General features: G+C 43.3%; 1 protein-coding gene across 1 annotated transcript in view; it reads right to left on the minus strand.

Moving 5' to 3' along the window:
• Positions 1 to 23,442, minus strand: part of nmbr (neuromedin B receptor) — a 66,385-nt gene extending 42,943 nt beyond the window's left edge. Inside the window, exon 1 of the mRNA XM_063496388.1 lies at positions 22,954 to 23,442. Coding sequence (XP_063352458.1) covers positions 22,954 to 23,363 — 410 coding nt within the window. The 5' untranslated portion in view covers positions 23,364 to 23,442. The remainder of the gene's footprint in view (positions 1 to 22,953) is intronic.
• Between the last annotated feature and the right edge of the window lie 475 nt (positions 23,443 to 23,917).

Consider the following 23,917-nt stretch of genomic DNA (forward strand, 5'->3'; position numbering starts at 1 on the left):
AATCTGTCCGGGGGGGGGGAACCCTCTACTGCTTCTGTACAAAATCATCTCTACAAAGATGCTGCATTGAAGTCTCTGTCCTGCTGTTGCTTGTGTTAAACTGTCAGAATGTTAATAAAAAGCAGACTGTTTCCAGAGCTGGTGTCACTGTGACCCCGTCCAGCATGTCACAGATTTGCGTTGTGACTCGGTACAGTTTCATATTTAGGACTCAAGCCTGGTCTCTCTACCCTGCTGTACATTCAGTGACTGACAGACGGGCTCAGGGGGAGTTTGGACTGGTCTGCACAAAGATTCATTCATGGACCTCACACTCACCCATAAATCTTACATCATATCACTGTAGCGCACTTCATGTTTTATTAATGCAATCATTTATTTATTATTTATGTCATATAGGAGCTCAGAGTTTAAAGCCGTGTCCCCTGGCTGAATAAGCTGGATGGAAAAATGGATATAAAGTACAAGATGACGCAGATGTATTTAGGATGGTTAAAATGGGGGTGCACAGATGTAACCCAAACAGAAAACATAGTTTTAGTGTGAAAAGAAGTGAGAGAATCATCTTCTGCTCTCAGGGTAGATCGTGACACAGTTGTAGATGTAGATCAGACACAAGTTGCCCTTTTTTGAAAGTCTTAATTTGGGTATCCAGGTACAACATTTTCGGGCCATATACGCAGACGCCGAGGTAAAGAGGTAAATAGTTGCAAATGCAGCGTGTGCTCTGTTGGTGTGGCCAAAAAATGTTAGGATGTGAAATCAAATCTAAAATCTTTATTTCTTGTCTCAGGGCAAGTTTGACATCCAACATGAAATCACAAAGTATTCAGTGCCAGAAATCAGCGTGAGACCCATCTGGAAGCTTTCCGGGCATGTCAGATCGTCAATGTGAGATCAGCCAAAATTAAATCATGTTTGGTGTTTGATTTCCGTTCTGAAGTCTCCTCCCACTCATTTTCAAGTCTTCATGTGTGACAGTCTTTGTATTTTGTTCCTTATTCTGCTTTTCAGGATTAGCTTCCATTTAGGTTTTTCAATTTCTGTTTTCAAGAGTAAGACCTCATGTTTCTTGAATAATTACCATTTTATTATTTGAGTAATGCTGGCTCTATAGTGACAGTTCTTTTGTCCTCGGTTGTTGTTCCAGCGTTCCCGTGGCTCTCTGTGTATTGTGTCTGAGTTTTCTTGTCCTTGTTAAGTTTGGTCCTCTTATTTCCTGTTTTACTTACTTTTACTTGTTGTCAATTTCTCCCATGCCCTGTCTTGATTTTTACTTTCTATCTATTCATTTCCTTGATTGTGTTCAGTTGCCCCTTGTTTCCCTGCTGTTTTCAACTCTCCTGATTAGCCCTCAGAGTGTATAAATAGTCCTGTCTCTTCTTGTTCTTTGTCAGAGCATCTGTTTACCTGCCTTCATCTGCAGCCTGGCTAGTCACTGAAATTCTAGATTTTTCCTTGTTGCTTGACTTTCCATCAACTTAAAAAAAGGTCCATTTTTTGTTACTTTCTGCCTGACTTTTAGAGTCCTGAGTTTGGGCCCTCAACCTGCAATTCACAACATCATCCCAGCAGGACAGATGCTTTTCTAAAGTCTGGCTTTTATCCAGTGACTGTGAACAACAGAAGCTGCCATCACAGGTCACCTGCAGCAAAGTTCAACTCAGCTGAAGATGATTCTCAGAGTTTCTGCTGGTGTTATTTTTCAGTTTCAACAGAGGAGAATATGATAGTTTCACCTGAGTCTCACAAGGATACTGTGACTCAAAGAGATGTGAAGATCTATGGATATATCCATGCTGATGCAAAAAGATAATTACCAGACAGAAGAGTGGCTTCATTATCAGTGCACAGTTTTAACATAGTTTATTTGTTTCATTTCCTCTCTCTATTAACACATCCCACCAAAACTGCCGTGCTTCTGCAGATTTAGTTTGTTGGGATCAGATCACTCTAATTAAAAATAAGTATATTTAGTGGCTGGACTACATATTTTTCTAGGTTATCCTCTGACAGGGGTCATCGTCCATAAAACCAATAAAACAGAGCTTTTAGTGGTAAATCATCTTTTCCTAAACCTTTAAAGAAGGATTGACTGTTGCATGCTCAGTCATTCAAGTAAAGAAATCCCATCAACGTCTAAAATGTCCGAGAACAAGACACCAATAAAGCAACTGTAGTGAGAACTGTGTTTGTTAACTTACTGAAACTTTTTGGAATAAACTTTATGAAAAATCTCCAGACAGCAGTTATGTGTCCCTCAAACACAGACCAAAACACCACAATGTAATTTCCAGAAAGACAGGTTGTGTAATTATGAGTCAACTCCACTGCAGAGTACAATATCAACAATGTCTGATTTAATTTCTGCTTTAGAAGATAAAAACAAACTGAGTGGGAACCTTCAGCATTTATCTCAGTTGTTTATACAGAACAAGCCTGAAGAGACTCTCACGCTACCAGCGACCTTCTGCTTCTGAAACCCTTCATTCATCACACCTGCTGAACTCATACCTGCTTCAGGCTATTCTAAACTTTAATCTATTCACAGAGATTGACACAAAGCTTCACATTCATTTACGTCAGAAGGCTGTTGTTGCTAAGAGCAGTGTGGTGGTGCAGTTTCAAGTTGAGAAATGACTTGAAAGGCGCTCAGTGCATCACACTGTGAAGCCAACAGATTTTCAACAAGTCTGTCCAGCAGCCTGATTTTCTCTTGCTAGCTGACTGTTACTTGGCTCATTTCTACCTTCCCTCCACAGATGGATTCTGTAATCAGCTAAACATCTCCACGGTTGTGTGTGGATACTGTATTTTAGCATACTCACAACTAACAGAGGAGATGGCACATACGAAGCAAAATGTTGACAAGCTAATCTTGTCAAGTTTTTATTTGTTGCCACTACATAGGCTGAACATCTCGTTGCACCTCCTAGGCCAGAGTGGACTTGGAGGGAGAAAAAATCTTTCGAGAGATGAAACCAAGATGAACTCATACCAGAATGATGGCCAGAGAAAGTATGGAGAAGGAGAGAAGAATGTCACATCATCTGTCAAAGTCTCCTCCCACTCGTTTTCAAGTCTTCATGTGTGACAGCCTTACATGCCAGAGCGTGTAAGGCTGCCACCGGAGCCAGTGGAGTTCAGTCATTAGTACCAATGTGACTGCTGATAGAAGCAGGAGAAAGGTTATATTTAAGATATCTGGCCAATCAAAATCATCTGACTTTGGACTGCAGCGTTTTAGATAAGAGTAGTCATGTGACTACTAAAGTTGTTTGTCACCAAACGTCATTAACCAGAGAAAGCACTCCAGTTCTAGAGTTTTACCTTTTCCCCTATCACTCATACAGTTAAGTCTTTTTTCAGAACAGATTTAGTAACAGGACACATTAAAATAAACGTGTTATGAATATATGAAAGGAAAAATGTAGGAAATAAACACTGACAAGCTCTCAAGAATATTTTAAGAATAGACTAAAATATATATATTTAAAAAATTCTCTTAGAAATTAGGTAAATTTAGAAGAGAACCTAAAAATTATTTAAATTACCGGTAAATTCAGAATAAAAGATGTTAATAATTTTTAAAGTCAGTTAAAAACCAAGATGTTGTACTTCTAGTTCAGCTTTTGAACAGATGGCGCCACACTTTCTTCAAGCACTTTGTTATGATGGAGAATTCAAAGCTCGGTCCCTCAGGGAGCAAAGCGACCTGAAACCAGAACATTTCCACCCCTGCAGGTGCTACGAGGTTCTTGCATGAATAGATTTTCTGTTGTGAGGCTGCGAAACAAGTGCACGAGGGAGAAGTTTTCTGACAGAAAAAACACAAAATACCCGCTAACAGCTTGAAAAGACTGTGAATGGTGGCCTGTCTTTGAGTTAGCCCTTTGACAGACTGACGACCTGTCCAGGGTGTAACCCGCCTCTTGCCCTGTGGCAGCTGGGGTTGTATCCAACCCTTCCACGACCCTGAATGAGACAAGTGGAAGAAAAGGAAGTCAACAACTTCTAAAGGTAACGATGGATAACTAACTGTTGGTCTCACTTGGGCCCAAAGCCCTGACTCCTGGTTGAAAGTGCTTTGTTTGACATCCATCTACTGAATACATACGCTTCACTACTGTTTCTCCCACTGTGGGATGAGCTACATCTGTACTTTCCCTACTTCTTTTTCCCTCTGGATGCATGCTGTGACATCACATACCTGTGATTAGAATAGCAATTCTGAAGCTGGAGTTAAAGTAAAAAGGGGTCAGCTGCCAAACATGTCTACTATAACTGCGACCAAACACATGATTCATCTGTCCAGAGGTCATTATTCACAATTAAGATTATGGGCATGCAAGACTGGAAAATTATACATAATCACAAAATTACATGTAAATGACATAATGCTATATATGACATGATTTCAGATTTCTCTTAGGTTAATATGGGTGATAATCACGCTGAATCAATGACGACTGCTCCTTTCATCTGTGGCAGTTGTGTCACAAACATTCAACAAAAAAGCAGCTCCTCTGCGATTTGTTTCTCAGAAGCCCCTCAGAAATTTATCTCAAAGCCACAGGACACCACGTTTAATCTTACCTTCAGATTCCTAATTAAACAACACTGAGCAATAAACCAGTCCCAATCTGCGCCCTTTCAAAGTGCAGACATATGATAAATGGTAAATGGCCTGTATTTGTATAGCGCTTTACTTAGTCCCTATGGACCCCAAAGACATATGATAAAACAGCTTTTCTTCAAGTCATGTCCCCCCAAAATAATTTAATCTCTTAACTAAAAGCTTTGAGGGTCATGAGTAGATTTTAGAGGAAATGTTTGGCTCTGAATATAGCCGATACACACAGCTCCAGACTTTGAAGACTTGACACTTTCCCTTAAAGTTCAAGATTTAAAAATATATCCTTTCTCAGCAGGATGAGCACACCTTCTGTCTGCAGCATGATGGACTTAAAATGAACACTTCCAGGCCTGAATGACTCTAAAAACACAATTATGGTGGGTTCTAAGCGCCAAGCTTCGACTTTCAAATCATTCTGTTTGTTCTCGCACGACTTCATCTGCTGACCGCCGAGGACCATAAACATCACCTGAAGCTCTTCTGTGTCTCTGCAGCAGATAAACGGTTCTTTGTTCCATTAACAGTTCTTATCAGCTTGACATCCATACATGGCCTTTACATGGCCCCTCCCACCAAAACACAAGTTACTACAGCAACTACACCAAGAACATCCACAAGTTATGTTTTTTTTTTTAAGGCTTTGTTATGAAGCTATAATTGCATCCCAGAATACCTTCAACACTCTCAGCGTGTGAAGGAGGCAATTTCCTGGACTTTGCCGCCCCGCTGATAAAACCGCAATGTTGGTCAGTCATGAGTCACCCTGCGGCTGCATACACTGACCAGCTGTTGTGTGAATTTGTCCTCTCACAACAGTAAATCATCCTCTTCAGACACATTTACACAACTGGAAATGCTTGTTCAGTTTAGTGCAGCGAGTCGCGTGACCTGGCTTCTGTGAGAGCAGTCTGCAGTTCGGGCTTTGCGGTTCGAGATGCTGTGAAGGACCAAAGCTAAAGAAAAGGTGCTTTCACTGACACCGAAATAAAACTGTCAATAGTTTTACAGTCAACAGAGGAAGACTGAAGACGTGGACTGGAAAATAAATAAATTGTTGTTTTGACTCGGGCAGCCTCAGAGACAAGGGGGAAAAGTGTAAAGGCCCTTTGAGAGAGGCAAAGAAAGCAATGCCTTAAAAAATAAATCAGTCAAACCAGCATGGGTCCTCCCCCAGAAATGTCATTATTCAGCAGCGCACTTGTTGACCAGCTGTTGGTTTTTGGTCCAACACAAGCTGCATGTCCGTGACAGCTGCTCAGAAGTTCAAAGAGACATCAGACAGAATTAAAACCTCCCGTTCGGCTCCCAATCGATCATCTGTCCTCCATTTTAAAGGCATTTTTTTTCTTTTTTTTTTAAGGTTGCCATTGCTCGCATCCTTGTTTCAGCCCACTTTTCAACCAGTCAGCATTAAGCTGCACATAGCGTAGTCCACACTGAGCTACAGGCTGCTGGGGTTTTGGACAACTGCACACAAGCATGGTAGGGTAAGTTTGAGAGTGCCCTGTGTAGGCAAATATGTATGCAAACTGATATGTATGCTGAGCCACAAGTCACAACAAGAAGGCAGCTCACGCGTAGATGTTGTACTGACTAAGCTTTTAGTTTAGTCCTGGGGTTAGTATCTTGCCCAAGGATATACGGCACAGACTCGAGCAGCCAGGGATCGAATCATCAACCCTCTGATTAGTAGGTGATCTGCTCTGCCTCCTGGTGGCAGGTTAAAAATAAAATGTCAGACTTTCACTCGTGCACCTCTGGATGGACAAAGCAGAAGAGATGGATAAGGATAAGCTTTATTTGTCGGTTGCAGTTGCCTGCAACTGAGATGATAGACCTAGTCAACCATACATACAATATACAAACTTTACATTGGGGAGACAGGTCAGGCTAAGTAGCAAAAAAGGATAGATAATGAAATATGTAACACATATAACACAACAATTCAGGAGAAAAAAAGGATTTCTGCTCATAATGACTCCCAACAAGGGAGGAGGTCTGCTGAGGAGGAAATTTTAGTTTTACATTTTAAATTAAAATTTTATTTTCATTTTCTTTTTTTCTTTTTTTGGGGGGGGTATTTTTGGGTGAAATAGCTGGAGGAAAAAGATTTGTCTTGCAATTCAGGACAGGGTTAAAGAAAGTGTTGAGGGTGAGAGCTGAAGATCACTTTAATTAATTCTTAAATACTCCACTTCAGCAGCATTTTGCTCTCTTGAGACCTTTTACCCTTCAGAATAAGTCACGTGATACTGTTAACCCACTTCATCAGATGATTTTATAATCACGTCACAAATCAGATCAGCAGATTTTCTCTGACTGTCTTCTTTTTGTTTTTTAATTCCACTTCTCAGGACTGGCCGGTGCTTCGGTGGCAGGCGGTTGAAAGAAAAATCAAATCCACAAACAAAGGGTGAAAGAAATACTTTCTTCCTCTTCAGCTTAGCTTTGATTTCTTTCCCTGCCAATCCTTGATCACACAAACCCATCCTCCTGGGCTGCAGGGGCTGCTCTCTGCTATCAGGAGGCTATGACATTTGATTCCTGCCTTCTACATTCACTGCTCCTTATTTTCAGCTCAGAGTCGCGCGCTCACCAAGAAACTCAGACCATCATTTTCTGTCTACACACAAAAACGAAAGCTTGTTTATTGATGGCGCCTCTATGTAAGGGCTGCACAGCATCTAATAAATGATTCTTTGGTGTTTGCAAACCAAAATCGAATCCAGAATTCCTCCTGGAATCAAACTGGAGAACTGCACCATGGTTCAGCTTTCTTCATATTTTCAAAGATGAGTTTTTTCTCGTGCTGTAATTATCACTGCATCATTACTGGAGCCAAACCTCGTGACACAGTCCTCATTTGCCCCTCAGTGCTGAATCACGCTGATGCTGTTACAAGTTAATTATTCCCATCATGGTTTAAGTACTGAGTTTAAGTTACAGGACAATCTGGCAATCTAATGATACACCATCAACACAGCTGAGACCACCAAAGAGAGACTGCAAAGGCCTGCTGGGAATTCCCAGAGGGAATGGGAGGAAACGGTGCCCTAGCCCCTCATCCACCCATCCCCAGCCCCCCCATGTTCACTGTTTAAATAGGGGCGGGGTAGTTTTTACCATTACATTCAGCATTAGATTCAACGGCTATGGGAGTTCATTGTTTCCGCTCACAGATGGATTTCCTCTGAGGTTCAGTTTCTTATATAAAACTTCATAAATGCATGAAATCCAGCTCCCTGTGTGCATTTGAAAACACAGCTAAACATCAAGTCTAATATTCTGTCATGGCTGTCCTGCTGAAGGTCAGCGATCTCTCCATTTTTTACGAGGGTCAAACCTGGAAAAAAAAAAAATTCCATTCACAGATCTCAGAGGACGGTAACTGTTGGTTTGGACCTTTCTAGTTCCAGTGTTATAGAATTTGCTCATGTGCTTGTACCACAGCAAAACCACTAATACATGACAAAAAATGAGGAGGCTGACCTGCCAGGTGAACACCTGTGAACTGTTATGCATGCACACTCTACATTTCCAACTGACACATGGTATAGTTTCCCCAAAATCCACCACAGAACTTCACATTTATGTGCTAAAGGGGGGGACCCTGAGAGCTCTGTAAACCAGTCAGATGTCAAAGACGTTCCTGCAGGAGTAAATGGACTTTTGGTTGGGTTGGATGTACATAGAGCTCTGTGGATGGCTGCTCGGTAAAGCCTTGACATTTCTTCAATCATCCATGCTAAATGAAAGGTTGCCTGATGATGAGGACCTAAAGCCAGCAAAGGTTTCTGCCTCTGAGTGTTGGCAACAGACAGGCTGAAGGAAAAGAGGCAGAAAGAAAAGCCAGCTAGTTTTTAATGTGTTCTCACATACTGCGATGTTCAGAGCTTTACAGCCTCTGACCAGCTTTCTGTTGAAGGGTTTGGGCCCCCGGCACCGATCGCCTCATAGGTTTGAGGATTGAACGGGGTACTTCTGTGCATCATCTTGACGGGAAACAAACGAGGCTCCAATAGCCACTCCAATCACCATGCTAATTATGCATTAGGCTTGTTATCCTCTTCAAGGACCTTCAGGCGAGTTAGGAGCCATTATGAGCTCGTTAGTGGCCTTTAGGCTCGTTAGGGGCTCATTAGAGGCCATCAGGGTCAGACACACAGCTGGATCGCTGCTCGCAGCTGTGCGATCAGGAAATGAGTTTCCAGTTAACATGCTGATATCATGGTGTTTCAGAGGGACGACGACGGCGTCTGCTGGTAAATACACAGGAACAGGAGCCCCTGCAGGGCTTCTGATTACAGAGGCTTCCTTTCACGTCATCGAAGGAAATTATTCATTCATTTAGTCCGAGTCACCTTCAGTTGTTTCAGCAGTTTTTTAAAGAGAATATCCAAAACAGAGCGATCTGTGCTCAGTGAGATGATCACCACATTCTCCAAACCTAAACTAAACCATTTTTGTACCCACGCTTTTTATGAAATTATTAATCACATCAGAAAACACCCATACTGCATGACAACCATTTCTAGGACCTAAAATATTCATAGATTTCATATAAAATCTGCCATCTGCTTCACTCTGTCCCTATAGGCAAATTCTACACAAATGGACCTCATAGAGCTTATTATTGGACAGATGGACAGATGGATATGGATGGATGGATGGATGGATGGATTATTATTGGACCACATTATTTATGCCATTACTTTTAGATTTAAAGTGCAGTAACTGGAGTCTGTGTATAGCCAAATTATAGATTGTACTTATTTTATCACCATTATTGCTTCTATATTTAGGTTGAATTAAAAAAAAAAAAGAAACTGTGATAAGTTCGTAAAGTAGTTAAGTAGTCCCTCTGAAGTGTACAATGGTGGTGTGATAGATGGTACAAACCCATAAACCATAGTAGGATGAAGGTACAATCACACAGGCGTTATAGTTTCTGCATCTTTGGGTCTGCTGAGGTCATCATCAAACAACGAGTGGATGTCCACGTGCCTACCAGTTTTTTGCAGCTGCACAGACTCGTCCAGAGAGCAGCTCTGCCCCTCAGGTGAACTGTTTGTATCTACAACAGAGTATAATCACCATTCAGTGCCTCAGTCACGAAGGCCTACAGAAAGTCTGGCAGTTATAGCAACCTGTTAGGGACGGCAGCAGTCACAAGGAGGCTTCCAGTGTAGCAGTGCATGCCTCTTTGCAACCAGTTTCATACAACGACTGCAGGATAGTCAGGCAAACACACGTCTTTCCATTACAGTGGATGGTTGGAGACCGATAGGTCTCCTTGCCTGTGTGACTGAGGCCTGTGATACTCAATGAACAGTGCAACAAGATCTCAGTCTTCCTTGACTCGTGCATGTTTGGTCTCCTGCACACTTCTGTAGAAATCTGTAGACATCCTGCAGATATCGGGAACAGCCGTTTCTGTGTGGATAGCTTCAGGTAGCTTTGGGAAAGCATGAGCACAGCTTCAGAAACATTTACCAAAGTTTACACAGAAAAGAACAGAGGCTGAAGCAAGGTGTTGGAAATCCTTTTCTTTCCTTTTGATTATTAATGTTGGATGGCTCCACAAAACATGCAAACACCAAAGTCAACAGACAAACAGAGAGTGAAGACAGACCTCCTTCGACAGCCTGATGCTGTATTAATGTACATCTGCTCCTGTTTCCTTTCTTCTTCTGAGTTTGCATGCAAAGGTCAAACCCCAGATTTAAAGTGGATTCCAGCTGCATTACCATTCTGCAGACTTGATCTGGTCCCATGCATTTCACATAAAGTACTGACCTTTACCTTGACTGTACAAGACAAGCACACACAGACACGCATGCACTCGAGATCCGTGACCTTCAATCAGAGCAGAAGTATCTCTGTTTGTGCTTCAGTTTCTGCTGTTGGCTCGGGTCTTTAAAAGCATCGCATATGCACACACAGCGTGATCAGACCAAATGCATAGCAGTTAAAACACAGGTTGCTGAAACTGCAAGTCAAGCTCATGACGCTGATGAAGAGCACAGAAATATTTTCCTAGATTTTCCTGAGAGACTAGTTTACCATTAAAGCTTTTTAAATGACTTATGATGCACCTCATTTTCAGTGGGACTGGAATGATGGATGCATCACAGGGTGAACCAGAAGACTCTGGCTCACCTCCTTCAGTTTGTTTTCTTCCTCCCATGTTTCTCTTTTCATTTCATCTATTGGTTATGTTTGGGAGAACATGGTGATTTGATTTTAATTATTTAACACCACCCTGCATGTTTAAGTGTCAGACCAATCACACTATATGCATAAACCTAAGGTCCTGAAAACACCCCTGCAAAGATCAGTCATGCTTGGTTAAAGTGGCACTAACTGTCTGTGAATGAGGGCCTGAACATGCTTACTGTCGACCTCGATGCTGCTTTTGTGTATCTAAATCTATCATTAGTTAAGTGGCAGTAAATCAGCCGAGGTTGATAGAAAAAGTTCTAACGGTGATGCTAGAGCAAAAGCAAGATATCACCAGACTGTTTGCAGAGAGACAGACAGACAGAACTGTGACACTGCTTCACGGCTTGGAATGAAACTTTTTAATGTCTCAGAGTAAATTTTGGACACTGAAAGCAAAGAAAGTGGTGAAAAATAAAAGTGCTGTGCAAAATATTAGGATGCTGATGTAAAACTAACCATCTGTCCTGAGCTCACAGTGAATAATTAAAACCAGAATAAGTTGTAAGTAGCAGCATGTTTGAGCTGAAAGTTGACTTCATTCATCTGTTCAAGTGGCAATTTATGATCCCAGTTTGGACTGACGGCCACTCGTAAAGCAAACGCTGGCGTTTCCCTCTGTTCACTTTCACTTTCTCTCTGACTCACTCTGCGCTCAGCGCTGCCTTCATCTCATCAAGTGAAATGTAAGCTGGATTAAAAAGAATCCACTTTTTCACATACAGATGGCCTCATGTGCACGGCTCACAGAGTGTGAAGTATGACACAGCATCAATTCATACGTTTCCCACACTTTCCATTAACGTTTAACAACCAAGCACATGATCGATTCATAACCTGTTTAACATACCCCAAAACCAAACGAAGGATATCACGGTCCAGCAGGTGTGACGCCCTGACTCAAACCTGTCACCCAGAAAAACGTCAGAGCTTGATGCAGATGACCATTTTCTAAAGATGTAAGAAACACAAAGTGCATCAAAGTATGTGAACACGTGTAAATGTTTGGTCATCTTTAGTACTACAGCACAGAGTGAGATTTTCGACAGAGGTGTGGGTCATAAAATAATTATTTCATAAGAGCCACTGCAGTGTCACAGTATATGTAGCAGGTTATCACATTAGTGAGAGCACTCTGTCACTCCCAGCTCATCATTTTTTACTGTGTCACATCCAATCAAAAAAGACCAAACAACAGGTTTTTGGTGGCTAAAATTAAAGTGAGGTCCAACAGTGAGAGTCTACAGCCGTCTGTGAGACACGGTGGAGGCTCTGTCATGGTTTCAGCTGCATGTCAGTCAGTGGTGTTGGAGCTCTTTGATAAACTGATGAATCATGAACACATGAAAAGTACCATCAGATTTGAATCCACCATGCAGTAACATGTGAAAAGCGTCTGATTGGTTGTATTTCCATGTTTCAATAATTGCTGCGCCTGTTTCTGTTTTCCTTGCAAAATATAAAGAAATCATGGTGGTTCAAGACTTTTGCACAGTACTGTACCCCCCAAAATGGACTTGAAAGGTCTGTAAAATGAGCACCTTGGCGAGGTGCAGTGTGATTAAAAGGTGATACGTGTGAATGAGAATTGATAAACTCTCACAGGTCCCAAATGAAACAACAAGTACGAGTTTGTCCACTAGACGAACTCTGATCAGCAGAGTGATGACCACCGCAAGACTGATGAACGTCATTCAATATCAAAAGCCTTTTATCAGTCTGCCAGTTCTCAGACAACTGGAAATGTGGGTTTACTGGATTTTAGAGGAGTTCACGTGCCAAGCTCTACAGAGCGAGATCCTGCTTGTTGTATCGATCTAAGACGACATTTTAACTTTATTCGCACTTATCTGAAAATCCAAGCTTCTCTCATACCCGCCTGCGGTCCAGCACATACACTTTATTGGATGTTACGCTGCTTTATGTGGTTTATAAATGTCGTGGGCAAATTGAATTTCACTTCAGAAGCCCATTAGTCCCTGTGGCGCCCGCAGGGAGATGTGGCTGTCAGCTTCGGTTTACGTCCCCAAACGCATCGCGGTTCTGGCGTTTTCTTGTTTGTTTCCAGACGGAGCTGACCTTGGATTCAAAGCACAGACAACTCTCTGCTTTATCTCATCACGGCGGGCTGAAGTGAGTCAGAGGGCAGAAGATTTCACAGAGAATTAGGCCGTTAGGAGATAATTAAAGGAGTGTTTCATGCGTCATCAGACTGGTTTCTCTTCGTTGTTCAGGCTCGGAGTGATCGCTGGGCAGGAGTAATGAGATGACGAGCGGAAAGGAAATAACATGTTTCACGGTGGAAGGAAGCAATGTTGGAGCCCACACACACACACACACACACACACACATACACACACACGCACACACATACACACATACACACACATACACACATACACACACGCACACACACACACATACACACATACACACACATGCACACACACACACATACGTCGCTGAGAGCATAAATTAAAAAGTTGTTCTCCTCTGAAGCGCAGGGACAGCAGCCACATAGCTCCACCCGTCAGAGGACGGCCACGACAGGATTTACAGGCAGAGGAGGCGGTGTAGTAGCTACTGCTTAAGTATTTATCGATGAAAATTGAAATGCTTTTGAGAACTTCAGAAGGCCAGCTCTGTTTGCTCAGCTGTTTGCATTTGTCTAATATCTCATCACACTGCAGCGCTGCTGACAGCCGGGCTTTAAAGCAACTCATCATGTCACACATTAAAGCTGCCATCCCTGTAAACCTCGATCCATACCAGTTTGCATACAGGGCAAACAGGTCGACAGAGGACGCCATAATAACAGCTCTTCACTCAACCCTCACACATCTAGACAGTAGTAACACCTATGTGAGAATGCTGTTTGTGGACTTCAGCTCTGCCTTCAATACAGTTCAATCCCACAAACTGGTTAATAAACTAAGCAACTTAGGACTCAGCAGCTCACTGTGCAGCTGGATATTGGACTTCCTGAGCAACAGACCCCAGGACGTCAGAATGGGAGCGCACACCTCCTCCACCCTCACTCTGAACGTAGGTGTCCCACAGGGGTGTGTCCTCAGTCCCCTCTTATACTCACTTTTCACCCATGACTGTTTGACAACAACAATGAATCAGCATACAGAGAGGAGGTTCAGCATCTCAAGCAATGGTGTGAAAACAACAACCTGCATCTGAATACAGCCAAGACCAAGGAGATGGTAATCGACTTCAGAAGAACAAAGCGATCTGAGCACTCTAGAAAACTTTAAGTTCCTCGGAGTCCACATCTCGGCCGACCTTACCTGGTCCACAAACATTTCCCACCAGGTAGGGAAAGCACAACAAAGGCTGTACTTTCTCAGGAAACTGTGTCAGGCCCAGTTACCTCAGAGACTGCTAGTAAACTTCTACCACTCCACCATCGAGAGCCTTCTGACTTACTGTTGCACACTCTGGTTCAACTGCTGCACCGCGGAGGACAAGAGGAAACTGCAGCGGGTGGTGAGGGCAGCAGAGCAATAGAAGTTTTTACCCACAGGCTGTCAAACATGCCCTACCTCCACCCTCAACTGCACTGCCAACACCCATGGACATTACACTTTATTTATAAACTGTATTTCTATGTATACTTTAATGCAACCAACATCCCTACCTCTTTAAACTGTATTTATTATACTGCTATTTATTATAGTTGTAACAGCACCCCCCCCCCCCCCAATGTGCAATATCACCCCCCCCACACACACACACACACTCGATGTGCAATATCACCAGTGTTGGGACTAACGCGTTATTAAGTAACGCGTTACAGTAACTACGTTATTATTGTGGTAACAAGCACGGTAACTAGTTATTATGCCAAAACCAGGAACGCGTTACTCGTTACTGGGATTTAGATAGGCTCGTTATTCGTTACTTAGTGTGGTGGCTATCGCGGAGCTTCCACAGATTCAGTAACATTAGCAAGTGGTGGAGGCAGCAGGTGGATGAAGGAAAAGGGAGGCAAGAGGAGAGACCCGAAGCGGCCGCCGGTCCGAGTATCAGGTGAACTGAACTTCAGGTAAGAAGTTATGACCTGCAGTCTATAGTCAGATATAAACCAAGTTTATGTGCAGTTTATTTTCGGTATGCTGACATTTTCGTACTGCGTGCTAGCTAGCATGACGGAGTTTCTATACAGCTGGGTGGGTGCTATGTTACTGATGTTGAACTTTATTTTGTTCATACGGTTAATTATTAGAGTTGCCAACCGTCCCCTAAAAAACAGAATCGTCTCGTATTCAGAGAAAATATTACGCGTTTCGTACTGAGGTGAAAAGGAACACAGTTTGTCCCGGACTTCAGCTACAATGAAAAAGACACAAAGCTGGAGCTGCACAGCTGCCTCTTCTTCTCTCATTCTCTCCCGTTTCTACTTCAATCACGAAACTGATCAATGATCAGCTGATCGGCTTTTCTCTCTTGTTTATTTATCGCCCACTTTGCGCCAGAAAGAGGAAACCAGCGGATGTCGCGCTAAACAACAGCAGCACGTTTAAGCTTGATCAGCTGTTGTTAGAATTTATTTAATATTAATTTCTAGTATCAGCTGATGTTTGCTGGAGCCACAGCTGTAAAGCTGCTGGTCATGATATCAGTTTGGTTATCCGAGAGGGAAACATGAAGATGAAACCAGGAGATGTCCTTACTGAATCATCAGAGCTGAACAGGTGATGGAGAAACAGGTTTACCTTTTAGGTGACATGAATGAGTTGAAGTTATGAACTGTTTCTGAGATACAAATAACACCAGGATCCTTTTCTACGACAGCTGGTAACTGTGCAGGGGCGGGTCTAGCAAAGTGTTGCCAGGGGGCCAGGTAGGGCATTAACAGGGAAGGGGGGGACAAGGAAATACTTTTCTTTATTATTCTCATTTAAAATGTCTCGCTTTTAAAAAAATAATTATCTGAGTCTTACAACAAACAATTGATAGATTGATACATATATACCATCAGAACAGCGTACATCACTGTCACAACAGTGTTTATTTTCATTCAAAGGCTTTATGATTTTTCCTATAATGGTGGGCCGGTCTCTAGTCAAAATGCCCGGGACGATTTTTTTGTCCCAGTCCAGCTCTGTATGCAGCTCATCTGCAGTCTGGTGTTACCTACATCTTCCTATTCAGAAGGCAGAATTTCCAAGTTCTGAGTACAATCAAAAGCACCACAACTGCAGTTTTTGTGTTGGATGTAAAAAGCAGGCTAGAATCATGGTCAACGACGGTCCAGGCGTGGGATTTCTCTCGTGGAAATCTGCACATTATTTTTTCCTTTCTATTGGTAGGTGGCACAGTGCACTTGTGGCAAGTAAGCAAGCTAGAAGACTGGCAATCTTGCTGGGTATCCAGTTACGGAAGCAACACATTAACAAGAGAATTCTGAGTAAAACCAAAGTTACTTTCCCTAGTAACTAGTTACTCTGAAAGTAACGAGTAACTTGAAGTAACTGAGTTACTTTTTTAGAGAAGTAACTAGTAATGTAACTAAGTTACTAATTTAAAGTAACTTACCCAACACTGAATATCACTGATCACACTGCACCTCACAGTGCACCTGTGTGTTTGTGTATATATATATATATATAAATGTAAGCGTGTATGTGGAAATATGTGTGTGTACGTATGTACGCATGCATGTATGTGTGTATGTGCGTGTATGTATGCATGGGCGTATCCGTATGTATGCAGGTGTATGTATAACTTGTACATATATTTCTTGTGTAAATGTAAATTTGTCTGTGTTATTGTGTAAACACTTATGCTATTGTGTACTTCACACACATGGAGAGATGCCAAACTGCCTTTCATTGTTTTTGTAACAATGACAATAAAGAGCTATTCTTCTTCTTCTTCTTTTCTTAAAAGCAGTGCTCCTGCTTATGTGACAGCAGATTTTTACGTTTATTTTGTGGAATCCAAGTAAACTGTAGCTCTCAGCAGATTTTCCAGTCTAGATCTCAAGAGCCTGTTTTCATTCTTGTGGCATCAGTTTGTCCAAACCTTCAGTACCTGATCACCATTCACTCCCGGCTCTTCCAGCGAGCCAAGGAGTGTTTGACCCCAAACCATAATCTGTTCCTGCAGCTGACCCAGTTTTCCCAACACAAAGCAAACACACTGTCACAATCCTGGGACTCTGACCTAGCGTTTTCAGTTTACATTTTGAGTTCTTAAGTTATTCCTTGAAATACGGTAAGTGATAGGATTATCATTTGGTTGCCTTAAGTCTAGTCTAGTTATGCTTCACTTAGGTCTTCTTCGTTAGTCTGTCATGTTTCTTTTCTTCTAGCTTGTGTTATCATGCCTACATCGTTCCATGCTGTTTCCTGTTTTATTTTGAAAGTCTGTGTCCTGTGTCAGTGTAGTCAGCTTTGCTTCCTTTGTCTCGTTATGTCAGATTAGCCTCAGCTGTTTCCCCATGTGTTTCCACTTCCCCTGATCACCTCCTGTGTGTATTTAGTCTGTGTGTTTTCAGTCATTCCTTGTCAGATTTTCTGTTTCGTTTCCAGGTCATGAATTCATGTGAAATCCTTATGGTTCAGTTTTCTCATACCAGGTTCTAGGTCTATGTTCTTGTTTTGAGTTTTTTTTATTTAGCTCACCCAGTTTAGTTTATTGTTAGTCTTGCCTTTGCCTTTTGCTTTTGTACCTTTGTCCAGCCTACAATAAATGGCTTGTTTTGAGTTCCCATTAAGTTTGTTTCTATGCTTTGGTTTGTCTGCACCTGGGTCCACTATTTGCACTCTGCACACTGTGACACACACGGTGAGTGAGAGCCAAATCCAATACACCTGAACCCTAGCCTCCACCCGCCCTACCTCCACCCATGTAACTCAGCCTTTATACGCTTCATTACCTACACCTGTTCACCTGCTCATTAGTGCAAATATCTAATCAGCCAATAGGATGGCAGCAAATCAGTGTATTCTGGCACATACAGGTGACCTGTTCAGACCCATCAGCAGAAAGAGGAAAAAAAGGAACTGAAGTCTAAGATCGGAGGAGAATGGTCAGACTGCTGCGAGCTGATAGGAAGGAAGAGGGAACTCAAAAACACTCGTTAAGACCAAAGTATGCAGAAGAGCATCTGTGAATGCACAACATGTCAGACGTCAAAGCGGCAGAAGACCACACCAGGTGTCACTGCTGTCACCTAAGAGCAGGAAACTGAACAACACAAGACCGGAGTAATGTTGGTCTGATTAGCCTCCATTTCTGCTGTCGTGATCGGAAGGTAGGGTCAGGTGTAAACAGTGTGGATCCATTCTGCCTTGGATCGGTCGTTCGGGCTGATGGTGGTGTGATGGAGTCACTGAGACTTTTACAGCTGAGCATCATTTAAACACCACTGCCCGCCTGAGTGTTGTCAGTCACCACGCCCCTCCCTGTATGACCACAGTGATGGCTGCTTCCTGCAGGATAACACGTTAGCTGTGTCCCAAAACGTCGGCTGCATCCTCCGGAGGCCGCATTTGAAGGCCGATTACGTCACAGCCAGGCGACGAAGGCTGTCCCAATTCGTCGACTCCTTCAAATGCGGCCAACAAATGCGTCCTTCATTTCCTCGAATTTGAAGGATGGGTCGGGTGTGTCCTTCGTGGCCCACCATATCCCAGAATTCATAGCGCGGCCCAACCAAATTTCAGCTGCCAACAATGGCGGCCGCTACTAAGTTTTAAAATTAGTCTTATTAATCTTTCTGGGTCACAAAATAAACTTTTAACATGTTTTCAGGCGAGAAAGTAGCTGTGTAAATTACAAATATCTGCTTGGTTTATCAAGACATCGCATATTTGCAAAAGTGCGCCGACATTTTCGGAGACGTCTGTTACCCACCCACTCGATAGCAAGCCGGGAGGTTCAATGGTCACTCGAGCCGGCAAGAGCAGCAGACTCCCGGCTTCATCGTTTTCAGACCCCCGCTCTTTCGCTACTCAGGTTAAACATGATATATAAGTCACTCAGATAACTTAAAAATGTAATTGTTTGCCTTTTTTTGGTGTTTTATTTGTTCCGGAGTAAATCGGTTTGGCTGAGATCAAAGTTATTAGATTATTAGATTAAATAAAACTTTATTAATCCATCGGGTGGGTTCCTCTGGGATTTTCACACAGCTAATTAAACGTCAAACAGAAAACTGATCAAACAGAAGTGTGAGACGGTCGAGAATTTACGCCAGTGTCCTGTTATATTTTAGATAGCAAGGAGCAGAGGCCGAGTTTATTAAACTCCACAGACACAGCGGTGACGCAAATCTGAAGGCTAGACCGTCCCATTTCACAGCCTCGCACTTCCGGCCTTCTCGGTCTTCGAAGGACCCGGCCCACGTAGACCTCGAAGGCCGGGTCCTCCGAAGGATGCAGCTGACGTTTTGGGACACAGCTGTTGTGTTGCAGATCATCTCAAACGGGTTTCCTGAACACGGAGATGAGTTCGCTGCACTCTGGTGTTCTCCACGCTCACCGATCTCAGTCCAGCAGTAATGTTGCTGCTGCTCCTGATGGTCCTGATGCAAACCATTCCATGACTCCACCTGCAGGACGGATGAAGCTTCTGGGTTGTGTTGTTAACCTGTTAGCTAAACCCACACTTACAGCTTGTGCTTGAACCCACAATACTTCCAAACATCTCAGCATGAAGCCTGACATCTTAGATAAAATCGCTCCACATGACAGACGCTGTGCGCTCCGGCTCTATGTCGTGTTGTTACCTGATTAAAATTTAATGCGGCACAATGCACTTAACCTTTGCTGGTTAAAGTTTTATGAATGGCAAACATAAGAAATGTTTAACGTGGGCTAAATGTGCATTATATCGAGTGGGAAGAATATGTGTGGGAATAAGCCCACACTCTGGCTGTTTCCGATGACCTCGATCTCATTTCCTTCTACGCTCTCTCTCACCTCGTCTTTCCACCACATTCAGCTTTTTAACCAGAATTTTCTGATTCCTTCTTGTCAGCTGCTGCTCATCCCCGTCTCTCCTCCTCCTTATAAATCACACTAAACATGTACAACCCACACACACCTGTGCATAGACCTGAATAACAGGCTGTGCTCGGACCTTAAACGTGTCAGCGGTCATTCATATTTAATGTCCAGAATGAACCGCTCTGAGGGGCAGAACTGTTTCTGTGTGTGTGGATCCTCACTGCTGTAAGCTTCACTGTGATCTGAGCCAGCTCTTCCAGCAGCTGAAGACTGCCCAAACATCCCAGAGTTCTTATCGTATAGCAAACCATCAAGAATACACAAAAACTTATAGCCCAGCTGAGTCTGAAGATACTGGCTGATTTAAAAATAATAATAATAATGGATTGCATTTATATAGCGCTTTTCGAGACCCTCAAAGCACTTTACATTACAATTCCACTATTCATTCACACACTGGTGGAGGCAAGCTACAGTTGTGGCCACAGCTGCCCTGGGGCAGACTGACAGAAGCGAGGCTGCCATGTCGCACCATCGGTCCCTCTGGCCAACACCAGTAGGCGGTAGGTGAAGTGTCTTGCCCAAGGACACAACGACCAAGACAGACAGAGCTGGGGATCAAACCAGCAACCTTCCGATTACAAGATGAGCTTCCCAACCCCCTGAACCACGATTGCCCACAAAAATTGAATATGTCGACCAAAAGATTTCCTTCACATTTGTTATGTGTAGTTATTTATGAGAAAATGTATTAATCCGGTTTAAGGTTCATGTTTTGGTCGCGTCTCAAGCATTTTAGGAAACATCAGCGTCATGGCTGAAGGATGTTTCAGCATCTCTTCTTTACTTTTTTACTGTCGCTTATCAGCAATTATCAATGCAGTGTGTGCAAACAGTTAATATCAGCCAATATCATCACTATTGATATATCAGTCACATCACGTTTTGCAGAGAGAAGGACCAAATGCAGACTCTCAGGCAGGCAAACAGGTTAACTTAAAGCAAGTCAGTAAATGAATTTTTAAAATATCCAAACAGTCAAACATAAAGTTCAAAAACTGTAAACTAACTGAAACCTTAAACTTGAAAACACATGAGGGCTGGAAACCAGGAGAACAGCCAGCGACTGTGTACACACAGAGGGCCAATCAGGGAAGTGGAGACGAGTGGGAAGAACGAAACACAGCTGAACTGAATCACAGAAGACGAGCCAAAGCAAAACTAAAGTAAAACAGGAAGTGTGATAACTAAACAGGGAAAAATTAAGAATTAAACTCAGTTAGGAACAAAACTAAAAACAGTAAATAATACAGGAAGTGAATCTAAGCATTGAACAAACTCAGATTCATATAGGAAATTTAAACGACCCAACGAGAAGGCCCAAAAACTCAAAAACACTGGATGAACTGACAGCTAAGGCTCTCCCAGAAACGTCCACACTTCCTAAAAATGAGTCTGAATCAGCTACAACAAACCCCACAGAGTCTGAGTCTGCTGGGTTAATTCCACAGAGGGAGTGAAGAAATGAGGGTGAGAAGAAATTAAAGGGGAAAGGAGCTCAGAGTGCAACAGTGGAGATGGAAACATGCAGAAAATGAATGAGTTCAAGAAAACATTGAATTATATAAAACTGATTCTGAGGCAGCCAACTATTCATCTCATCATTATCTTATAATAATATTAAATTAATATAAAGAAACATATGTAACCACCAACATGTCTTCAGTCTGGTCTAGACTGCAGGTCTTAAACGCTGAAGCAGCATCAGTCATGAGCTGCCTGTAATGTCTGGAGAGAGACTTAACATGGGTCGATGCCACATCTCCAACACGCCAAGGTCACGAGATGGAACTTGGAGAGAGAACTTGCCGCTCTGAGTCTGTGTCACATTCAGCTCTACAGTAAAACCACAATAACTGTGAGTTTTTAGGAGGGAGAGCACCGATTTATCAAAGATAACAAAACGTCTGGCCTTAAAAGTCAAACAGCAGTCACTGATTATTGATCCAGTCAGCCAAGCACACCCTCCAAGCTTAGTCTGCAACACCTCACAGTTTCTGAAAGTCTCAGTGAGAAACTCTGATGGTCTGATTTTAAACTGCTGACAGTGATTTTCTGCACTTTGTCACTTTTCTGTTTCATTCGCTGAGGGTGAAACTCATTGAAACTCATTAAAAGGTTAAGAGCGCCTCTTCCACGCCTCTCCGTTGCAGTCCTGCCAAGCTTTTTCTCATCCTCAGAGTTTCTTTCATTTCTCGGACATTATCTAAAACTCATCAATGCTGTGCCACAAATCAGCTTAAAGCGGGTATATTCATGCACACAAGGCTCCAGAGGCTCTTTGTCTGCAGCTCCAGATAAATGGCACATTCACATGCAGTCATTTTACAGCAGTTTAATCTAATGACGTCTACTCCCACAGAACATCATCGCTGAACATCGCAGGCTAATTAGATGGCTCACTAATATTTTCCCACACTGAGAAAATGTGCACTGATTTTTCAGATTCATTCAGCTGCTGTACAGTAATCAGGTTACAGTGGAGAGCTGCACCTCATCCATGCGATCACAGTCAGAGCACAGAGTCCTGCAGCAGCCGGCGGACCGATCCGCCCTAAAGGTGGAGACGACCGCGAGGCGGCAGACGGCTGTCGGGGTTCTTACAGCGGTGTGAGGACATTGAAGCCAAAGTCTGATAGAGCTTGCATGCTTTAAACCAATCAGCAAATCTGGCAGTTTTCATTCCCTGTGAATCACATTTAAAAAGTTCAGTGTGTGGTTTTTCTGCCAGCTTTAACCGTGAGTGTGATGGATTCAATCTGACTGTGCGACCTTACCTCTGAAATATCGAAAAAGCATGAAACAGAACATGTTTAATAAGGAGCTACACCTTCCGCTCAGCCTGCTGGTGTTATTGAGCGCATGCTCCGTAAAACTATCAGCTGTTACAGGTGCTTTCATTTTAACCTCCACATTTTTAATTTGACACTAAAAACTGCTTCAAATTTGAATCATTGAGTTTTCACAGTTTCACGCAGTGCCGTGAAAGACCAGAGTGAGACTGCTGGTGTCACACCGTCACCGCGAGAAAACACTGTAGCTCTGTGATTTTGCCCCCCGTGATTCTCCTACCTGTCAGCGCTGAGCGCAGTGAGCGTGAACACCGACACCCCGACCGAGGTGAGCTGGATGACGGGGATGAGTTTGCACGCCGCCTCTCCGAACACCCACTCCTCGGAGAAGTAGCGGAAGGCGTCCACGGGCACGCAGGTGACCAGCAGCAGCAGGTCTCCCGCCGCCAGGCTGGAGATGAAGATGTTGGGCACGCTCCTCATGGCGCTGTTGGTGATGAAGATCTTCACCAGCGTGATGTTGCCCAGCAGACCCACGACGATGATCAGAATATACACGGAGGTCATCACGCAGCGCACCACGAAGTGTACGGTCTCCGCGCCGTCCGCGGACGACCACGGGCCGGGTACCTCCGTGGAGTTGGGGCTCAGAGCCTCCGCGGGAAGGTTCGAGAGGAACTCGTCATCCATGAGTGCGCACGGAGGAGCACTCCACGCGAGGGTCGACCGCTTTTGCGCAAAGTGAAGCTCGCGCGTAAAGACGCAGAGACAGCAGGGGTGTGTGTGTGAGGGTGTTGGGGTGTGTGGGTGTACGTGGGTCCACACCGGCACCAACGACCAGAGAGACGGAAAAGTTTTCCAGTAGCTGCACCTCCGAGAAGCTTCTGAAGGCAGAGAGGAAGCTGACGCGCGTAAAAACGGGGAGGAACCGCTCTCTCTCCCCCCCTCTCTCACACCCGGGGGGTGGGGGGGGGGGGGGGTGAGTGGAGCGATTTTACAGATACACAGGAAAAAGTGGACCGAAAGTTTGAGGTGAGACCCGGGCTCATGTTTTAATCTTCCATTATCATTTTTTTAAATCATTTTAGCGGGTTTTTTTACGTTTGAAATTTTTCCCCCAGAGATTTCTTCCTGAAATGTTGAGTTTGATCCTTTTATTTCTAATAAGTTGATCTGGAATTTAAATAAAATCCATGAGTGCAGACAGCCTCAGATTTCACTCAAACGGAATCATTTTAATATTT

This window comes from Pelmatolapia mariae, linkage group LG15, assembly GCF_036321145.2.
Source record: "Pelmatolapia mariae isolate MD_Pm_ZW linkage group LG15, Pm_UMD_F_2, whole genome shotgun sequence".
Taxonomy (NCBI): Eukaryota; Metazoa; Chordata; class Actinopteri; order Cichliformes; family Cichlidae; genus Pelmatolapia; species Pelmatolapia mariae.